The sequence below is a fragment of the Melanerpes formicivorus genome, unplaced genomic scaffold (assembly GCF_026170545.1).
Source record: "Melanerpes formicivorus ecotype bairdi unplaced genomic scaffold, bMelFor1.0.p_v2 SCAF_61, whole genome shotgun sequence".
Lineage (NCBI taxonomy): Eukaryota > Metazoa > Chordata > Aves > Piciformes > Picidae > Melanerpes > Melanerpes formicivorus.
In genome coordinates this window covers 1,831,084-1,847,210 of record NW_027142413.1, presented here as the reverse complement: position 1 = coordinate 1,847,210, position 16,127 = coordinate 1,831,084, and the positions used below count along the sequence as shown (strand labels likewise).

The following is a 16,127-nucleotide window of genomic DNA, read 5'->3' as shown; positions in this document are numbered from 1 at the left end:
TCCTGTTCTCCAGACTGAACAACCCTAGCTGCCTCAGACACTCCTCATGGGTCATGTGCTCCAGGCCTTTCACAAGCCTCATTACCATTCTCTGGACATGCTCCAGAACCTCGATGTCCTTCCTACAGTGAGGGGCCCAGAAATGAACACAATACTTGAGGTGTGGCCTCACCCGTACAAACCATGGCACTAAGTGCCTGATCCAGTCTTTTTCTGAACACCTCCAGGGACAGTGACTCCTCCACCTCCCTGGACAGCCTGTTCCAATGGCAAATTACTCTCTGCGAAGAATTTCTTCCTAACGTCCAGATTAAACCTCCCCTGGTGCAGCTTGAGACTGTGTCTTCTTGTTCTGTCACAGGTTGCCTGGGAGAAGAGACCAACTCCCATCTGGCTACAACCCCCACTTCAGGTAGTTGTAGAGAGCAATAAGGTCTCCCCTGAGCTTCCTCTTCTACAGGCTAAACAACCGCAGCTCCCTCAGCTGCTCCTCATAGGATTTGGGTTTCAGACTTCACCAGCTTTGTTGCCCTTCTCTGGACATGTTCAAGCATCTCAAGATCTTTCTTGAATTGAGGGGCCCAGGACTGCACACAATATGCAAAGTGTGGCCTAACCAGTGCACTTCAAAATGACCTAGCAATTTTCACTAGAAGCATTAGCTTCTGTAGAGTAGAACAGTAAGAAATGTGAAATTAGTTTTCTCTTAAGCAGTTTTCATCTTTGTTATCTCCCCTCCCCCTTTAAATCTTACACCATCTCATTAGATTAAACCAAATTTATGGCAGCAGTACAGCACAGCAACAATTGATATATTATTTAGTGTGGCAAATATTTTTAATTTTACATACTAAATAAGAAGCATTCTTTACTAAAGTGCTTTTTTTGGTGTAGAGTCACTTCTGTTGTAGGTAAGCCATGTGGCAACCTTATTTGATTTTGAGATGCCCTGACATACCAATCAAGCTGCCAAACCCTCATATCTACTGTTATTTAAAAAGAAAAACACAAAACCCTGAGCAATTAAGTAATTTCAGAGGTTTCCTGAGTCTTTTTAGCTTGGCAGCTATGGAATGCTTCAACATGAAGCAGTAGCATGTTCTTTTTCAGCAGCAAGTCATTTGGGTATTAGAAAGCGTACAGACAAATAATGAAGGTATTCTGGACTCAGCACAGGGAAAAGGGCATTGAGTCAAACACTGTTACAGGGCATCCAATCAGAATATTGGACTGCAACCTCTCTGTAAAAGACTTCCCCAAAAGTTATGATAGCTTTTACATCACAACAGCCTCTTTTCATGCTTGCCTAACTAAGCACAAGTATATATGACCAGAATTGCCTAGTACATTTGTTATACAAGAACATTCTTAATAAGTCATTTATGCAAATGATTTTCCTGTTACACTTTATCCCCACTACCACTGCATCAACCTTGCTCATGCTAATGATAGGTCAAGTTCACTGGTAGTACTTGACTACAAGAATAATAAAATCAGATGGAGTGTTTTATCCACTGTCCATTTGATTTGCACACCATGTAACTTTTGAAGTGGGCTAGTCCTCCTGGTACATAAGAGAACTTGAACTATGCATACATCAGCTTGAGATGTCTGGAGACCCTTTTCTCCAGCAGCTGCTCTGAGTATAGTTCCCTCAAGGATCAAGGGAAAGGTGTAGACCATTACCATATATGACTTGATTGTATACAAATGTATCCCAGTTATCTTAGGACAGTACACTTACAATGCCAGCTCAGTTCTGAATTCAGTAACTAAGCACCAAACGCAAACTCAATGGCTGACAACCCTACAAGGGAGCTGCAAGCAAGCTAGCAGGATATATTTCTGTCAGAATGCCAATACTGTTAGCAGCAACAAAACTGCCCTCATTCCAAAACTAAAAATTGTACTGCCCTCTCAACATCTGGGAAACACAAACATGATTTACTTGAAACTTGTAAAAAGTAACATTTTGAACTAATGAGGGCATATTCTGACACACTATTGATACTCCTGGTGACTCTGAGGATCCAACTCACAGTACCATAACAGAGCATCTCTACTTGCCTTCTTGATAATTTTGTCCCTAAGAAATTTTATTTAAAAAGTTAAGAATAAAAATGAACAAAGTTGAAGTTTGTTTGGGTGTATGATAAAGTACCTTCAATGAGTCTAAAATGCTATTCAGAAAGAATCACTACCAGAAACTTAAGCTGCCTCCAAAGCCGCCTGCCACTGGCAGATGTGAGATAATGCCATCTTTACAAAAGCCCTGCTTTTGACCTCTGAGTAATTGATTGCCATTAAAATAACTCTTCAAATGACTATTATTACATCCAGATTTGTTGAAGTGTCATTCTTTAATGCCTTTCAGACATTTCAACTTTTATCTCAGATCAATTACTGAAATTATTATTGTATTTTTTGTTCATCATTCCAATTTAAAGCATACTGCTCCACACTAAGGATATTGGTGTTTGAAAATCTGTTTGATGACAAAGACTTCCAATTAAATGTGATGGTCAAGTTTGTGATTTCCTTTCCTTTTTTTTTTTTTTTGGCAAAACCAAGGTTTGAAATAGCTCATAATTCAGAGCAAGATCACTATACTTCCACTAAAGATTTGCTTTTTGAAGTTCAAAAAAAATTGAACTCTTAGGTCACAATAATAGGAAGAAGGAATTGCTACAGAGCCTCTACATAGAAAGTGAAACTTCCAAGTCCTTTTCATGTCACAACAACCCCAAACAACACTAGAAGCTTGGGGAAGAGTGGCTGGAAAGTAGCCTGGTGGGAAAGGATCTAGGGGTGCTAGTGGATGGTGGTCTGAATATGAGCCAACAGCGTGCCCAGGTTAAGGGCATCCTGGCCTGTGTCAAGAACAGTATGTCCAGCAGGAATAGGGAAGTGATTGTGCCCCTGTACCCAACACTGGTGAGGCCACATCTTGAGTATTATATATAAGTCTGGGTGTCACAGTGTAAGAAAGACATTGAGGTCATGGAGGGTGTCCAGAGAGAGGCAACAAGGCTGATGAGCGGTTGGGAGGGAATGTCATATGAGGAGTGGCTGAGGGAACTGGGGCTGCTTAGTCTGGAGAAGAGAAGGCTAAGGGAAGATGTTACTGCTCTCTAGAACTAGATGAAAGGAGGTTGTAGTGAGGCCAGTGCTGGTTTCTTCTCCCAGCTTTAGATTGGATGTTGGGAAAACCTTTACTGAAAGAGTGGTGACACATTAGAATAGGCCGCCCAGGGAGGTGGTGGAGTCACCATCCCTGGAGGCGTTCAAGAAGCTCATAGATGTGGCACTTCAGGATACAGTTTAGTGGTTATGGTAGTTGGGTTATGGTTGGACTTGATGTTAAATGTCTTTTCCAACCTTAATGATTCTATAACCTGAGGGTAGGTGTGAGCTGGTGAAAAATTCCTTCCTGGTTTTGAATGCTGAGTTTCAGAACCCGCACAGGAGAGCTGTGAAAGTGCATGTGCTGCATTGATAGTAATGGGTGTCCATTTACAGCAACGGAGTGAAAGCAAGATGTTAATCTTGTTCTCATTACGGTAACGGTTCTCATTATCATAACATAGGAGCTAAGTGCAGTTTGTGGAGAACGCAGCCTTGATTTAGATTAAATTTGTGTGCTTCTGTAGCTGCGTTAAATGTAGCTCTAATGAGATTCATGCTGCTTGCCTTTGTCGTCTGAGGGAAATAATCTGCTAGAACAAATCCGATCAATGAAGAATGAAACCTTCCTTTTGTGGTCGTTACAACCTGCAGAATGCTTTCTGTTGATTCTAGGGAAACGTGGTAAGGGTCTTTTTCTGACAAATTTGGCAGAGGAATCAGGCACAGAGGATTTTTGTAGGGGGCGGAGAGGAAGGTTTGCGCGACCAGATAGCTCCTGTTTCTGCCTCCGTGAGGTCTGTGGCCTGGATCCGGGCATGTGGCGCGGCAGCAGCCCTCCTCCTGCACAAAGCCGGTGATGTAATGCGTGCTGCTGGGGGCGCGGCAGTCACATGGAGCGTGCCGTCACCCGCTGCCTGCGGCCCGGACCGTGCCGCGCCGCTGCCCCGCCCGCCGCTGCCGCGCTTCTGCCAATCAGGGCTTCCTCGCTGCCTCTGCCTTCTATTGTCTTAAACCTGTCTTAATTAATGCGGCCTGCGTGTCCGGAATACCGGCTCAGCAGCTCAGAGTAATAGAAGCTGTAATGGCTAGCGCAGTCCTTAAGCAAGCGGGACAGGTATTAGACATCTCTCCTGGTATTTTATGTTAATCTTGTTCTCCCTTTTAGAGGGAGGGAAACGGGTTGCTGTTAGCAACCATTCGCATATTAAAAGTGAAATATCCGAGGTTTGATTGCCCTGCGGACTCCTGGTCACTATTTCAATATTTTTTTTTTTTAAAGAATGGCTTCATTCTAAAAAATAGCCTATGTTAATCGGTAATTTAAAAAAAAAATCAGCTGAGTAAAAAGATCGAAAAGCAGAGCTGCCCCCCTCTAAATGCCTCTGATAGACTCATATCTGAAGCTAAGGGCTGTATAAATCAAGCTGCAGATGATTATTTTTTTTCTCCTCTGTTTGAATCAGTATGAACTTGACTGTTACTGTGATGCAGAATGAAAAGTGTCTTCCCTTTTGTTCTCCTGTTGATCTTTTGTATGTGCACTGTAATGTAGCAGAAAAACTCAGATTCCTCCTACATTTCCTGTGTCACTGCGCTCTCAGAGCTCAAGGTTCTTACACCTGCAAACTAATCAAATGGGAATTTGATGGAATGAAGTCCATGCACAAATTGAGTTACTTGTCTTATACCTTGCTGGAAACTGTTAGTTTTGCCACATAACAAATAATGGATGTCACGTTAAAAAAAAATATCTGAGGAGATGAAGGAGTATTCAGTGAAGGAATTAAACTAAAAATGTCTGCAAGTATGAATGTAGCCTGTTCTAAGTTTTGTATGTGAATCTCCATGAGGTGATGAAAAAATGTTGTGAAAATGAGTATGTCTTAAAAAAAGGAAGTGTAGAAAATGAAGGGAAAAAAACCCAGTAAATGCCTTATCATAGAGTATGTGGATGGTAGGAAGCCCAAAAGCAATAATACGTGTTATAAAAAGACATTTCTGAAGACTATGAAGTGTGGTTTGGGTTTGTGGTTGGTCTAGGTTTGGTTTTGGGCTTGGTTTTTCTTTTGTGTGTGTGTGTGGTTTGTTTTGTTTGCTTTATTTTTGATTGATTTCAGGGCTGGCGAAAATAGTCCTTCCTGTTGTTACTCAGGATAAAACAGTGCAGGACAATTTTCAGTCTGTTTTAATTTGCTTATTTTTAATGCTCTTGCTGTAGCTCATTATAGAAAGAGCTTTCTCCAGATGATGTTTTGGACATGATCTAAAATGTTATGTTCCAGTTGTTGCTATACAGGATTTAGAAGCTACTGCTTTTCACTTGGGCTGTGTTTTAAACAGAGTAAGTAGAATTACTTACAGACCGTTTTGTTAAAACAACTGCATGTTAAACATATCTTTTACAGGAGGCTAGATTCCTTCCTGATAGCCCTGATAATGTAGACTGTTAAAGCCAAGAGTGTTTTGTGGCAACAATTGACAGAGAAAGTATCTGACTGCAGTGGGAGTAGTGTACTACTGTTGTATTTGTACACTACTACAAAAACATTTGCAGCCTCAGCAGGGCAGTGAATTGGGAGTATTGCAGCACTTAGAAATGGATTAACGGTTTCCAACCAAACAATTGAGTTCCCAACAATATCAGTAGGACAGCAGGAACAGATTGGGCATCCTGAATGAATAGGTGGTCTTAAGAATACAGTTCACTTCAGAGGGTAGAAAATGGTCAGATTTTGATCATCTCATCTTAGGTTTCCATTGAAAAATAGGCATTTGTATTTCTGGCTCTCAATATTTCCTAGGATCAAAGGGTAATTCCGGTTGGAATTACAAAATATTAATAACTGTAAGGTTCCTGTTACCCAACTGAAATTAAATAGCAGGGTTGTAACAGTAATTTAGGGGTTCTTCAACTTACATTCTGAAGGCAGATCTTCAAGTTGTGCAGCACATACATGAGGTAGCTGGTTTCATGGTAATTGCTTTTTCTTAATTGAGGAATAGATGAGTTTGTAAGCTCCCAAGAGAAGGATCATCACTAAGTGTATTTGATCTTGCTTGAGTGTTTGTTGTTGACTATACTAGTAGCCTTTTCTTGTTCCTATATCCCTCTGCATGACATTTACCTCCTCCCCCATTCAATTTATAGTTTTGAGAGGTGCATCCTGGTAGCAGGACAAACCACACTGGTGGTAAAAATTGTCAGCCTGAACCTCTTTACACTTAGCAAAAATGTCAGAACCTGAAAATGGCTTAAAGAGGTAGTAATCTTCTGCTGAATTTCATTTTCTTACTTCAGGACAATTTATAAGCTGTCACATCTGTGAGGTCATGGTTACTATGAGTAGCACTGCATGCCAATTCTGTGCTGATGTGGTGCAATTCCCTGAAGCACATACCAAGAGTGCATAGGATAAAAGAAACCCAAAAGAAACCAAAGAACAACACCACCACCCCCAACCCAAACAACCAACCTACCACCTCCCCAAAAACACAACAGCAACCAAAAAAAAAATCAAACCAAACCCAAACCCCAACCAAGCAAAAAAACCCCAAACAAACAAACACCACCACCAAAAGAAAGCCCAACCCCATACACAACAGGAAGAGGAGGGACATTTCTGTGAGGTGTTGTGATTAAAGTGAATAAAGGTGTAATGTTTTATGATGAGCCAATTTTGATCATAGCTGAAGGGAGTCAGCTCAGGTCATACTCCTGAAATTGCTTTACATTCAGGACTGAGTTTTTAATGTTAATAGTTAGTAGCTACAGCAAATACTTAGGCTGATTGTGGCTGCTGGAACAGCATTGAAACCCTCTGGCTGTATACCTCTAAGATACATCCTTTTTGGAGTCACCTGGAGGCTTTAGAATCTGGACCAAGAAGTGGTGAATGAATAAATGATGAATGCTGAGGTTACTAATGTTGCCCAGTCATCTGGGTTTTTTAATAAAACTCCTCGTAGGGCCTCATCTGCTCCTGACAAGAAAGATGTGAAGCCATAAAGATGCTTGCAGGCAGACTTAAAAGTTAGTGTTCCGGAGATTAATTGTCATTAAACCTTTTGAAATTGGTCATCTGCAAGGTCACAAAGTTTCAGAGAGAAAAAAAAGAATTGCAGTCTTTTCCATAATTTCCTTGAATTCTCTTTCTTGGTTGCAACATGAAAGATGGTGTGAGATTGCTGAGCTGCAATGAACATAGGCAATGTCTATGATGGGAACTTGGTAACAGTGCAGTTAGCGAATTGACAACACCGATTGCTCTGAGAGTCCTTTACTTGCTTGCAGAAGTATGCATTTAGAGTTAGGCCTACCATAACACTGAATTTGCCACTTAAAATACTCGTGTTAAAATCAAAAAAAGCTGTAAGTAATCCCATGCATGTACTTTTTTCTTCCTTTTGCCAACCTTTTGAGGTTTATTCTCCAACTGTACTGCTTTTTGCCTTTTTCCTGCTTTATGACAGTTCAGTTTTCTTTCTTACCTTTACCTCAGTTTGATTTCAGTTGTAAACCTAAGAATTTGCAGAGTTCAGCAATCTTTTTTTTTCCCAAAGCTGATTGAGGGAAAGAATTAAATGATTCAGCTGACTTGATCTATATAATAACTTCAGAGTAAGGATATAAAAGGCTTCACAAATGGCTGTTTGTGACTCTCCTTATATCTTGTTTAAAGTTATTTTTCTGTGGAGGAATACCATCTTTAGAAATTTGTCCATTATCCTATTTGAAAAAAAATTCTTCATTGCACAATGTAACAGAAACATGCTTTGTTCTCTTTCTGCTTTTGGACACTTGAAAAATATGAGAGGTACTGTATAAATTACAGCTAAAGTTCATCACATGTGAAATGGTAAGCAAAGTTGAACAGACTTACAGATTTGTAGGATTTAAAAACAATGCCGTGCTGGTGTAACACAGCCTGCCTCCCTCCACACACACACCACCACCACCACCCTGCCCCCCAACTTTTGGGCTGAGATAAAAAGAGTTTAATATAAATGAGATAACACAATATGCAATTAATGTGGCCTATGTGCAGAAAAAAGTACAGCAAAATGCAGAAAGCGACAGCAGAAGGCAGTGAGCTAACCCAAACCCCCCTGAACCCACACCACCCCAGCAGAAAAAGACCAACACCCCAAACCTGCAACCCAAAAGCAGCAACCTGGAACAGGAAGCCTCTCATGTTACAACCTGAATCTCAAGCCCCATGCTCTTCCCAGGACTTACATTTTGAAGCTGGTGTGAGGGTAGGATGGTTTTCAATTAACAGCAGCAGATTTAATTCAGCCAATGACAGTCATCATCTTGTGGTATTGGGGAGGAAAAGAGCAAATAATGAAACAGTCAGACTAACAATTCATTATTTTATTACACTGGAGTTTCTTTATTCGTTCTTGGTGGGTGGTTGGTTTGGTTTGGTTCGTTGGGTTTTTTTAGCCTTTTAACTTGATTACTAGAAAGCAAATTCTCTTGCAATATAGCTAGGATGGCTTTAAAGGGAGGAATAATTCAAATTTCAAAGTCATGTAGTTTATATCATTCATGCTGTGAAAAAAGGTAATGTTAAAGATTACAGTTGTGTGATTTTTCTGTTTTAAGGTGAAAGTTAATACAAAGGAGACAGTGGATGCCAGGAGTTGTGTTGTATGGTTTACAGTTCCTTTTGCCTTACCTCGGTGCAGGGAATTGCAGTTTGGCCTGAAGTGCTGTCTTTAGCCATGGAAGTTGTTTCCTCTTTCATCTTGTAGCAAATTTTTTTTTCTACTTATGACTAAACCAAACTGGTCCAATTATTACCGACCACCTTGATTACCTGAACTGTGACATTAATGGAGCAGTTCTGAGTGCTGCTATCACAGTTTATCATCAAGTGTAGATTTTTGAGCAGAAGCTTACCAGAGCAGGTCCCATGAAATGAAGAGAGTACTGTGATGGAAAGTGCTCACCGAAAGAGGTTTCTGTGTTTCAGAATGGAATTTCTGTCAAAGTAGAGATGAGGATTAGAAGGCTGGTGCTGGAGGGAGCAGCCGGGTAGCTTTGCTGTTGACAACATGACATATGGAGTAATTCTACTGACATTAAAAAAAAAAAGCCTATAGCATTGATGTATTCTGCATTAAGTCTGGCTTCTTTTGTTGCACCTGTGAAAAAGTCCTGGGTTTATGTTGAAAAGTGAAGAGCAGTTGTGTTCTGAAAGGCACAAGATGTCCGGATGGGAGCATTCCCCTGCTCCCCTTTTTTTTCCCTAGTCACATTTTAGAAAAGTTCAGAGTTGGTTCTGTAGGATGGCAATGGATGAGTGCTTTGTCAGCCTCTCAGCAAAGAGATGCTGTCCTTAGCCTTGCTGTCTTAATTTCTGTTTCTGTAATTTGTTTTTTGCCATAACTGAACAATGCATATCACTGAAGATGCCTTCAGAGTTACCAAGACTTCTCATTTCGTGGGGCAGCAATGCATCTTTGGAGAAGCTATTTTCAGTCTTATTTTGTATGGCAGTTCTGTAATCAAATTGTTAAAAGAAGTGTTCAAGGCAAATTTTTCTGCTCCCTTTATTTGTGGCTGACTTGTTACTGATCATTGCAGTGAAAGGATGCCTCAGTCTTGGACTAGTACAGCGCTTCTCTTGGACTAGTACAGCGCTTCTCTTGGATATATGAACTACCATACAGGGGGAAGCGGCAGAGTTACAGAAGCACTGTGATTTTTCAGGCAGAATGTGGTTTTTTTACCCTGGGTTATTCTTCAGTCTCCTGGGCACATGGACATGCAGCTTTGTGGCCAGCTCTTTGCCATGGGGTTTGAGAAAGCTTACAGTCCAAGTGAGAGGGGGTGGAGAATAATGCATTTTCATGCATCTTGGACAATATAGTGCAGAAAAATATCATAGCTTCATGCAGCATGAGAAAAAGAACTAGTACAGATAACTTAGTTTTGTGAAATTTGGCTGACTGGTGGTGTTTTCTGTCTCTCCAGTTAAGGGGTCAAAGAGGAAGCAGTGTGTTTGTGGAAAAGACTTCTTAAATTTCCCTATATACACAGCTGTATTAAAAGGCCCAGGTGACTCACTTTCTTGTTTGTGTGTTTTATAAAGATCTTTAGCTGTGTGATACAAGTGCCCTGTCATAGCAGGCTGTTTTCATAGAAGGCTGTATTGCTGTAACTAGGGGGATTGTGCAATTCTGAAAGCTTCATGGAGTGGGGAGTCTCTTAAATTGTAATGGACTACTTAGTTGTGTGTTACTTTGTTCACTAAAGTTGAATATGAATTAGCATAATTTGAGAGTCTTCCATCTTGTCTGGGAGATAGGGAAAAGTGCCTCTGATGAGAAGAGCATATACTACCTACTGAAAAAAAAGAACCTGTATTGCTTTAATGGTTACTGAAAATATCAAGGGTGTTTTTAAGACTAAAACCATCTTTAAAAGATGCTAGCGTAGGACCTATTACTTAAACACACGTTTTTAAAATAAAAATGCCGTATTAGGTGAACTGGATAGTGAAAGGAGCACAGCATCAGTGTGCGCCGTACTTGCGCTTTTAGAAGAGAAGCGTGTGCCGCAGGAGCCCTTTTGGGTTCTGTGCCCGCCCGGCTAGGGCCGGCGCTTCCCATATGCTCGCCACGCCGACCGTGGCTGCGGACAGGCGGGTGTCGGGCTGCGGGCGGGCCCCGGGCTGCGGGCGGGCCCCGGGCTGCGGGCGGGCGTCGGGCTGCGGGCGGGTGTCGGGCTGCGGGCGGACCCGGGCGGCTGCGGACACTGCAGCGGCTCCGCGGCCGGCCGGGTAAGGATGACGTCAGCTGCAGGAAGCTGCGATGCGCCGGCTAGTGCGGAAGGCGCAGAGCTGTGTAGGGAGAGAGTGGTGCATGTATTTACGGCATTGCGTTCGGGTGCGGTAAATGCCTTTTAATGTATGCTTTCTAAAAATGAGATCCTCGTAATCAGCGATGTTTTGTGGTGTAGAGACTTTTAAAAAGAGGCGGAGGACCCACCCCAAGCTCTTAAGACCTGCATATATTACTGGTTGTGGGGTTGATTTTTTGTCTGTTGCTGGTTTGTTTTGTTTGTGCGTGTGTGTTATTTTTGCTCTGTTGGAGCTAACAATTATATTTTCTTACTGTATTCACTCTCTGTGCTCCCCAGCATTCTTTTGTCAGTTATAATCCCCACAGTCTTTTCAGTTAAACTTTGATACTGCAGAACTGGAATAAAAATAGGAATAAAAATAAAAAAAATAGCAGTAGGAACATGCTAATCCAAGCCAGTCAGCCGTAAGGCTCTCCACATACAAAGCATGAGCCAAGTGCTAACATACTTGCTGGAATATTTACCTTGAGTAGCCCCTTAATAGTAAAAGTGTAGGCTAAACTTCTCTTTTTCCTTACATGCCACAGGCAAAGCAAAATGTGCGGCTACAGTGTATCATCTGAGGTGAAGTAGTTTAAGGGTTTAGAAATCTGAGCAAGCAAGTTGCAATAACATCAGTATTGTGGGTAATTTTGGACTAAGTGAAGTACAATGCTAGTTTCTGCACATGTTTTAGGTGAGGATAAAGTATTTTCTACCTCTAAAAGTACTGTAAAGAAAAGGAATTGCAGCAGTTGATATTAAAGATGAGTGTGCTAAGTTGGCATTAAGCTTATGAAAGGTAGTTCAAAACACATTAAAAAAGGTTTAACTCTGAAAATGTGCCTGCACGCCTTAGCAGCCAGCTGAAGCCCAGATATGTCAAGGCGGAAAAAGGTATTTGCTGTCTCTTTAGATGAATTATTTAAGCCCAAAGTTTTTTTAGAAGTTTTGTTTAAAATGTGAGTCCATACTAAATGAAAACTTTGTAGGAACAAAGCAGTTTCAGTGAAAGGTTTATAACACATAGCCAGTACTCTGGAGGAAGGAGTAATGTAAGAGGTTCCTTTGGAGCTGTCTTAAGATACCTGAGAGTCTAAGCACAAGTGTGAAAGGAATAGCTGTGTCCCTCGGTAAATGTGTTGGTCTAGAGTCACTGTGTAAATACAACATGGTGTGCATTGTGTAGAAACCCTTCATGAAGCATAGTTACTCAAAGAACTGGTTTTCCTGAGGTCATGGATGTGGTTTTGCTTTATGGTGTTCCTGGAAAAATAGTGACTAGCTAGTGGCTGAAAGAGGATTTATTTTTTTGTTTGCAATCTTTGTGTGCTGAGACAATGTCTTGTCTGAACACTTCACTTAGAGTGAACTGGAGGGACCACTGCTGTCAAACATTTGTCTATATGCCTTTTTTTTTTAAATCCCCAGTCACAGGTAGTCCATAATCTTCCCAAGGCAATCCCATGTGCTGCTTCACAGTTCTTTGCTTTACAAAATTTCCAACCACCTGAAATAAACCCGTCACTGGAATTTTAGCCAGCTTGCTTTTGCTACTTCGTTTGTTTTGAGTGTTGCTGCCATGTCTCTCCTCAGTTCTTCAGTTTAGTCCTTTCTCATAGTTCATTGCATGGAAGCATTTGGCTACCTTTATTTCTTGGTGTTCAGTTTGGTATGTCCTACATCTGTTCTGAAGGGTAGTGCTTGTAACTAGATTCTGTAATGGTGCAGAAGTCTCACTCAGTATTCATAGAATCCTAGAATGGCTTGAGTTTGAAGGGATCTTAAAGATCATCTAGTTCCAACCCCACTGCCATGGGTAGGGACACCTTTGACTAAACCAGATTGCTCAAAGCTTCATCCAGCCTGGTCTTCCAGGGATCAGGCATCTACAACTTCTCTGGGCAACCCATTCCAGTGTCTCACCATGTTCACAGAATTGTTGAGGCTGGAATAGACCTCTGAGATCAAGTCCAGCCTATGACCTAACACCACCACATTGTCTAGACCATATCACTAAGTGACACATCCAGTGTTTCCTTAAACACCTCCAGGGTCAGTGGCTCCACCACCTCCCTGGGCAGTTCATTCCAGTGTCTAATTTCCCTTTTGACAAGGAAGTGTTTCCTAACATCCAACCAAAACCTCCCCTGGTGCAGCTTCAGGCCATGCCCTCTCATCTTGTCACAAATTGCCTAGAGAAGAGCCTGACCCCCATCTTACTACAACATCCCTTCAGGTAGTTGCAGAGTGTGATAAGGTCCCCCCTGAGTGTTCTCCAGGCTAAACAACCCCAGCTCCCCCAGCCTCTCCTCATAAGGCTTTCCCTTTAGTCCCTTCGTCAGTCATGTCACTCTCCACTGAAGCTGCTCCAGCACCTCAGTATCTTTCTCTAATATTTAATCTACCCTGCTGTAGATTAAAATCATTGCCCCAGTCCTGTCACCACATGCCCTTATAAAAAGTCCCTCTCTAGTTTTCCTGTAGGTCTCCAAAAGGTGCTGGAAAGCCACTGACTGAAACAGAAAATCTGTGATGTAATTTATGTGTATGATGCCCTTATTTACAAACCTTATGTTACTTGCTGACACCAGTATAATACCTTAGGCTTTTAGCTCTGAAGTGCACAGGTTTTTTTTTAAGGCTTAGAGCCTGAGACCAGAGGAGATGAAATACTTGGATTTTTTTTGAGGAGGAAGAGAAATTATGGCCTCCTGCTGGGCACCTGTGACACTTTATGCCGCCATCTCTACAGGGATTGTTGTCCTTTTGCACAGAGGAAGAACAAAATATTCTGGGAGAGACTGCCATGTGTACATCAGAGTGTGCTCTACTAAGATTTGCCTGAAATGATACATAATTAAGAAGCTTATTTTAACCTTCGAAATAGCTCAAACTGTTTCTTTTAAGGAACACAGCTACTTCATTGGAGCAGGCTCTTTTACCTAACAGCACTTCTGGGCTTCAGGTGATAGAGAAGTCAGTAAGTCAGTGCTTTCTGCTTACCATGAGAAGGATCATGCAGGCAATTAGTTGAAGTGTGGGTACAAAACTACGCAATTTTTGTGAGATAAGCAATATCAGCATGAAAGGGACTGATGTTGTGCTATACACATGAATATGGAGTATAAGGACATAAACAAAATGCTTCCTAGATCTCCCTTATTAAAGAAGGGAGAGGTTTAGAACCTGGCCAGAGAAATGTAATGGAGATAGGAGGGTCAAGCTGGTGAAGTCCTCATTTGCAACACTGACCATAATCACTCACCTTGGAGCCCATTTCAAACTCCATGGGTTATGTAGAATTAATATGTCAAAATGTGCGCTCTCTGTTACAAAATGCTGTTCCTGTCAGGCAGCAGTTGAGAGCTTTATCTCCTGGTTCTTCTTGCAGAATTGATCTAAGGAGAGCTGCATGTAAATAGTGTTGGGAATTTTTGGTGGGTATTTTGGTGTGGGTTTTTTGGCGAACTAGGGAATTTTGGGTAGGTTTTTGTTTGTGTTAGGTGTGGGGTTTTTGACTGGTAGTTGTTCTGAAGATAGCTACTCTTGCTAGCTTGCTACTACTCTGCTCTGCTGGAACCAAAAGTGAAAGTGGGATTTGGAATGCTTAAAAGCAAGAGGATCCAAATGACATTTTATTTAATGATGAAACAGGCTAACTTCAGACTCCTGCTTTCTACTGAGGCCTGCTAACAGCCCATGCAATTCGTGTCAAGCTAGTCCAAGTGCTGACTTGTTTGTTACTGTATTTTGAAAGTTTTGTTCATTGTAACCAAGCTTTTACGGCAAGGTTATCCTATTTCTTGTAATCATAACATTCAGATTATATTCCAAAGGTGAATTTTTTACAGTGTGTTCAATAAATGTAGAAGGTGAGCTTGCCTGACTTTCTGATTAATTGTCTTGTCTTTTCCTTTCATTCAGGGTTTCGCAAAAATGATGAAATGAAGGCTATGGAAGTATTGCCAATTTTAAAGGAAAAGGTTGCATATCTTTCAGGTACGGTTACTTTCTTGTGCTGAGGAGTGAATAACTGTGGAGTTAGTCACATGCAGAATGATGTTTTTAATGCATTTTACAGTATTATTATGAAATTCATGGAAATCTAGAGCAGCACCTATTCCAGACAGATATCCCAGACTTAGCAGCAGAATTGTGGAAGGACCTGGAGACATCCAAAGTCAGGCTTGATGGACTCTGAACAAGCTGATCTAGTTAAAAGGTGTGCCTAGTTACTGCAGGGAGGTTGGACTAGAAGACCTTTAAGGGTCCCTTCCAACCCAACGCTTTCTAAGGTACATGTTTTCTTAAATGTAGAATGGACTACTGCGGTTCCAGTTGTGTCCCGTCCTTCCAGCCTATCCAACAGCGTTATTTGGGACAACCTAGAACAGCCTGCTGCACCATAGTCCTGTTCCTTTTATTTCTGCATCTTCTGCTGGAGTGTTTTGCAGAGATTTTTTTTTTTACTGGCCTATCTAAAGCCCTAAAGAAATATCTTTGTTGCAGAGGCCAAATTTCAGTACATATGTTTTGAAGCACACTTAATGTCTCCATGGTGAAATATGTCCAAGCTTAGTTATCTCAAGCGTACACCTTGAAGTTGGTTGGTCACTTACTTGAGACCTGGTTGATAAAACTTAGGAAATTATAGTGGAGGATTTAAAGGTGGAATTTAGTTGAATGAATATCAGAATGTGTTCCAAAACTTGTGTGGTGGTTTAGGCTGGGTGCTGGCCTGGATGCCACTGCACAGACCACACCTGGGAGGTCCCAAGGGGTGGGTCCAGCCCGGGGTGGGGGTGGTCACAGGAAACCAGGTATTTCATTCCCATAATGCCCTGCTCCCCTATAATATATCAGCGCGGGGTCTTCACTTCCTTTTTCACCCCCCGCTGCTGCCTAGGTAAAACAGCGTGAGCCGCCTCCCTTGGGCCTGCCCAGGCCCAAGGCTGGGTTGGGGGGGGAGGAAAGAGCCCTGGGGGTTTGGGTGTACCCCCAGGTGGGGATGGGATGTTCTTGGGTATGTTCTGGGATCTCTCTCTTTTGTCACAGTGCTTGTGGTTCTCTGTAAAACTTTCATTGTTGTTTTTGTTTTCCCATTTAAACTTTCCACCATTCTTTTGCAATCCATTTGTCTGAGTTG

General features: G+C 41.7%; 1 protein-coding gene across 2 annotated transcripts in view; it reads left to right on the top strand.

The window, feature by feature from the left end:
- Positions 1-16,127, top strand: part of TRIO (trio Rho guanine nucleotide exchange factor) — a 258,492-nt gene that overhangs the window by 52,292 nt on the left and 190,073 nt on the right. For both annotated transcript variants that reach the window (XM_068161994.1, XM_068161996.1), the window contains exon 2: positions 14,906-14,980. In XM_068161994.1, coding sequence (XP_068018095.1) covers positions 14,906-14,980 — 75 coding nt within the window. The remainder of the gene's footprint in view (positions 1-14,905; positions 14,981-16,127) is intronic.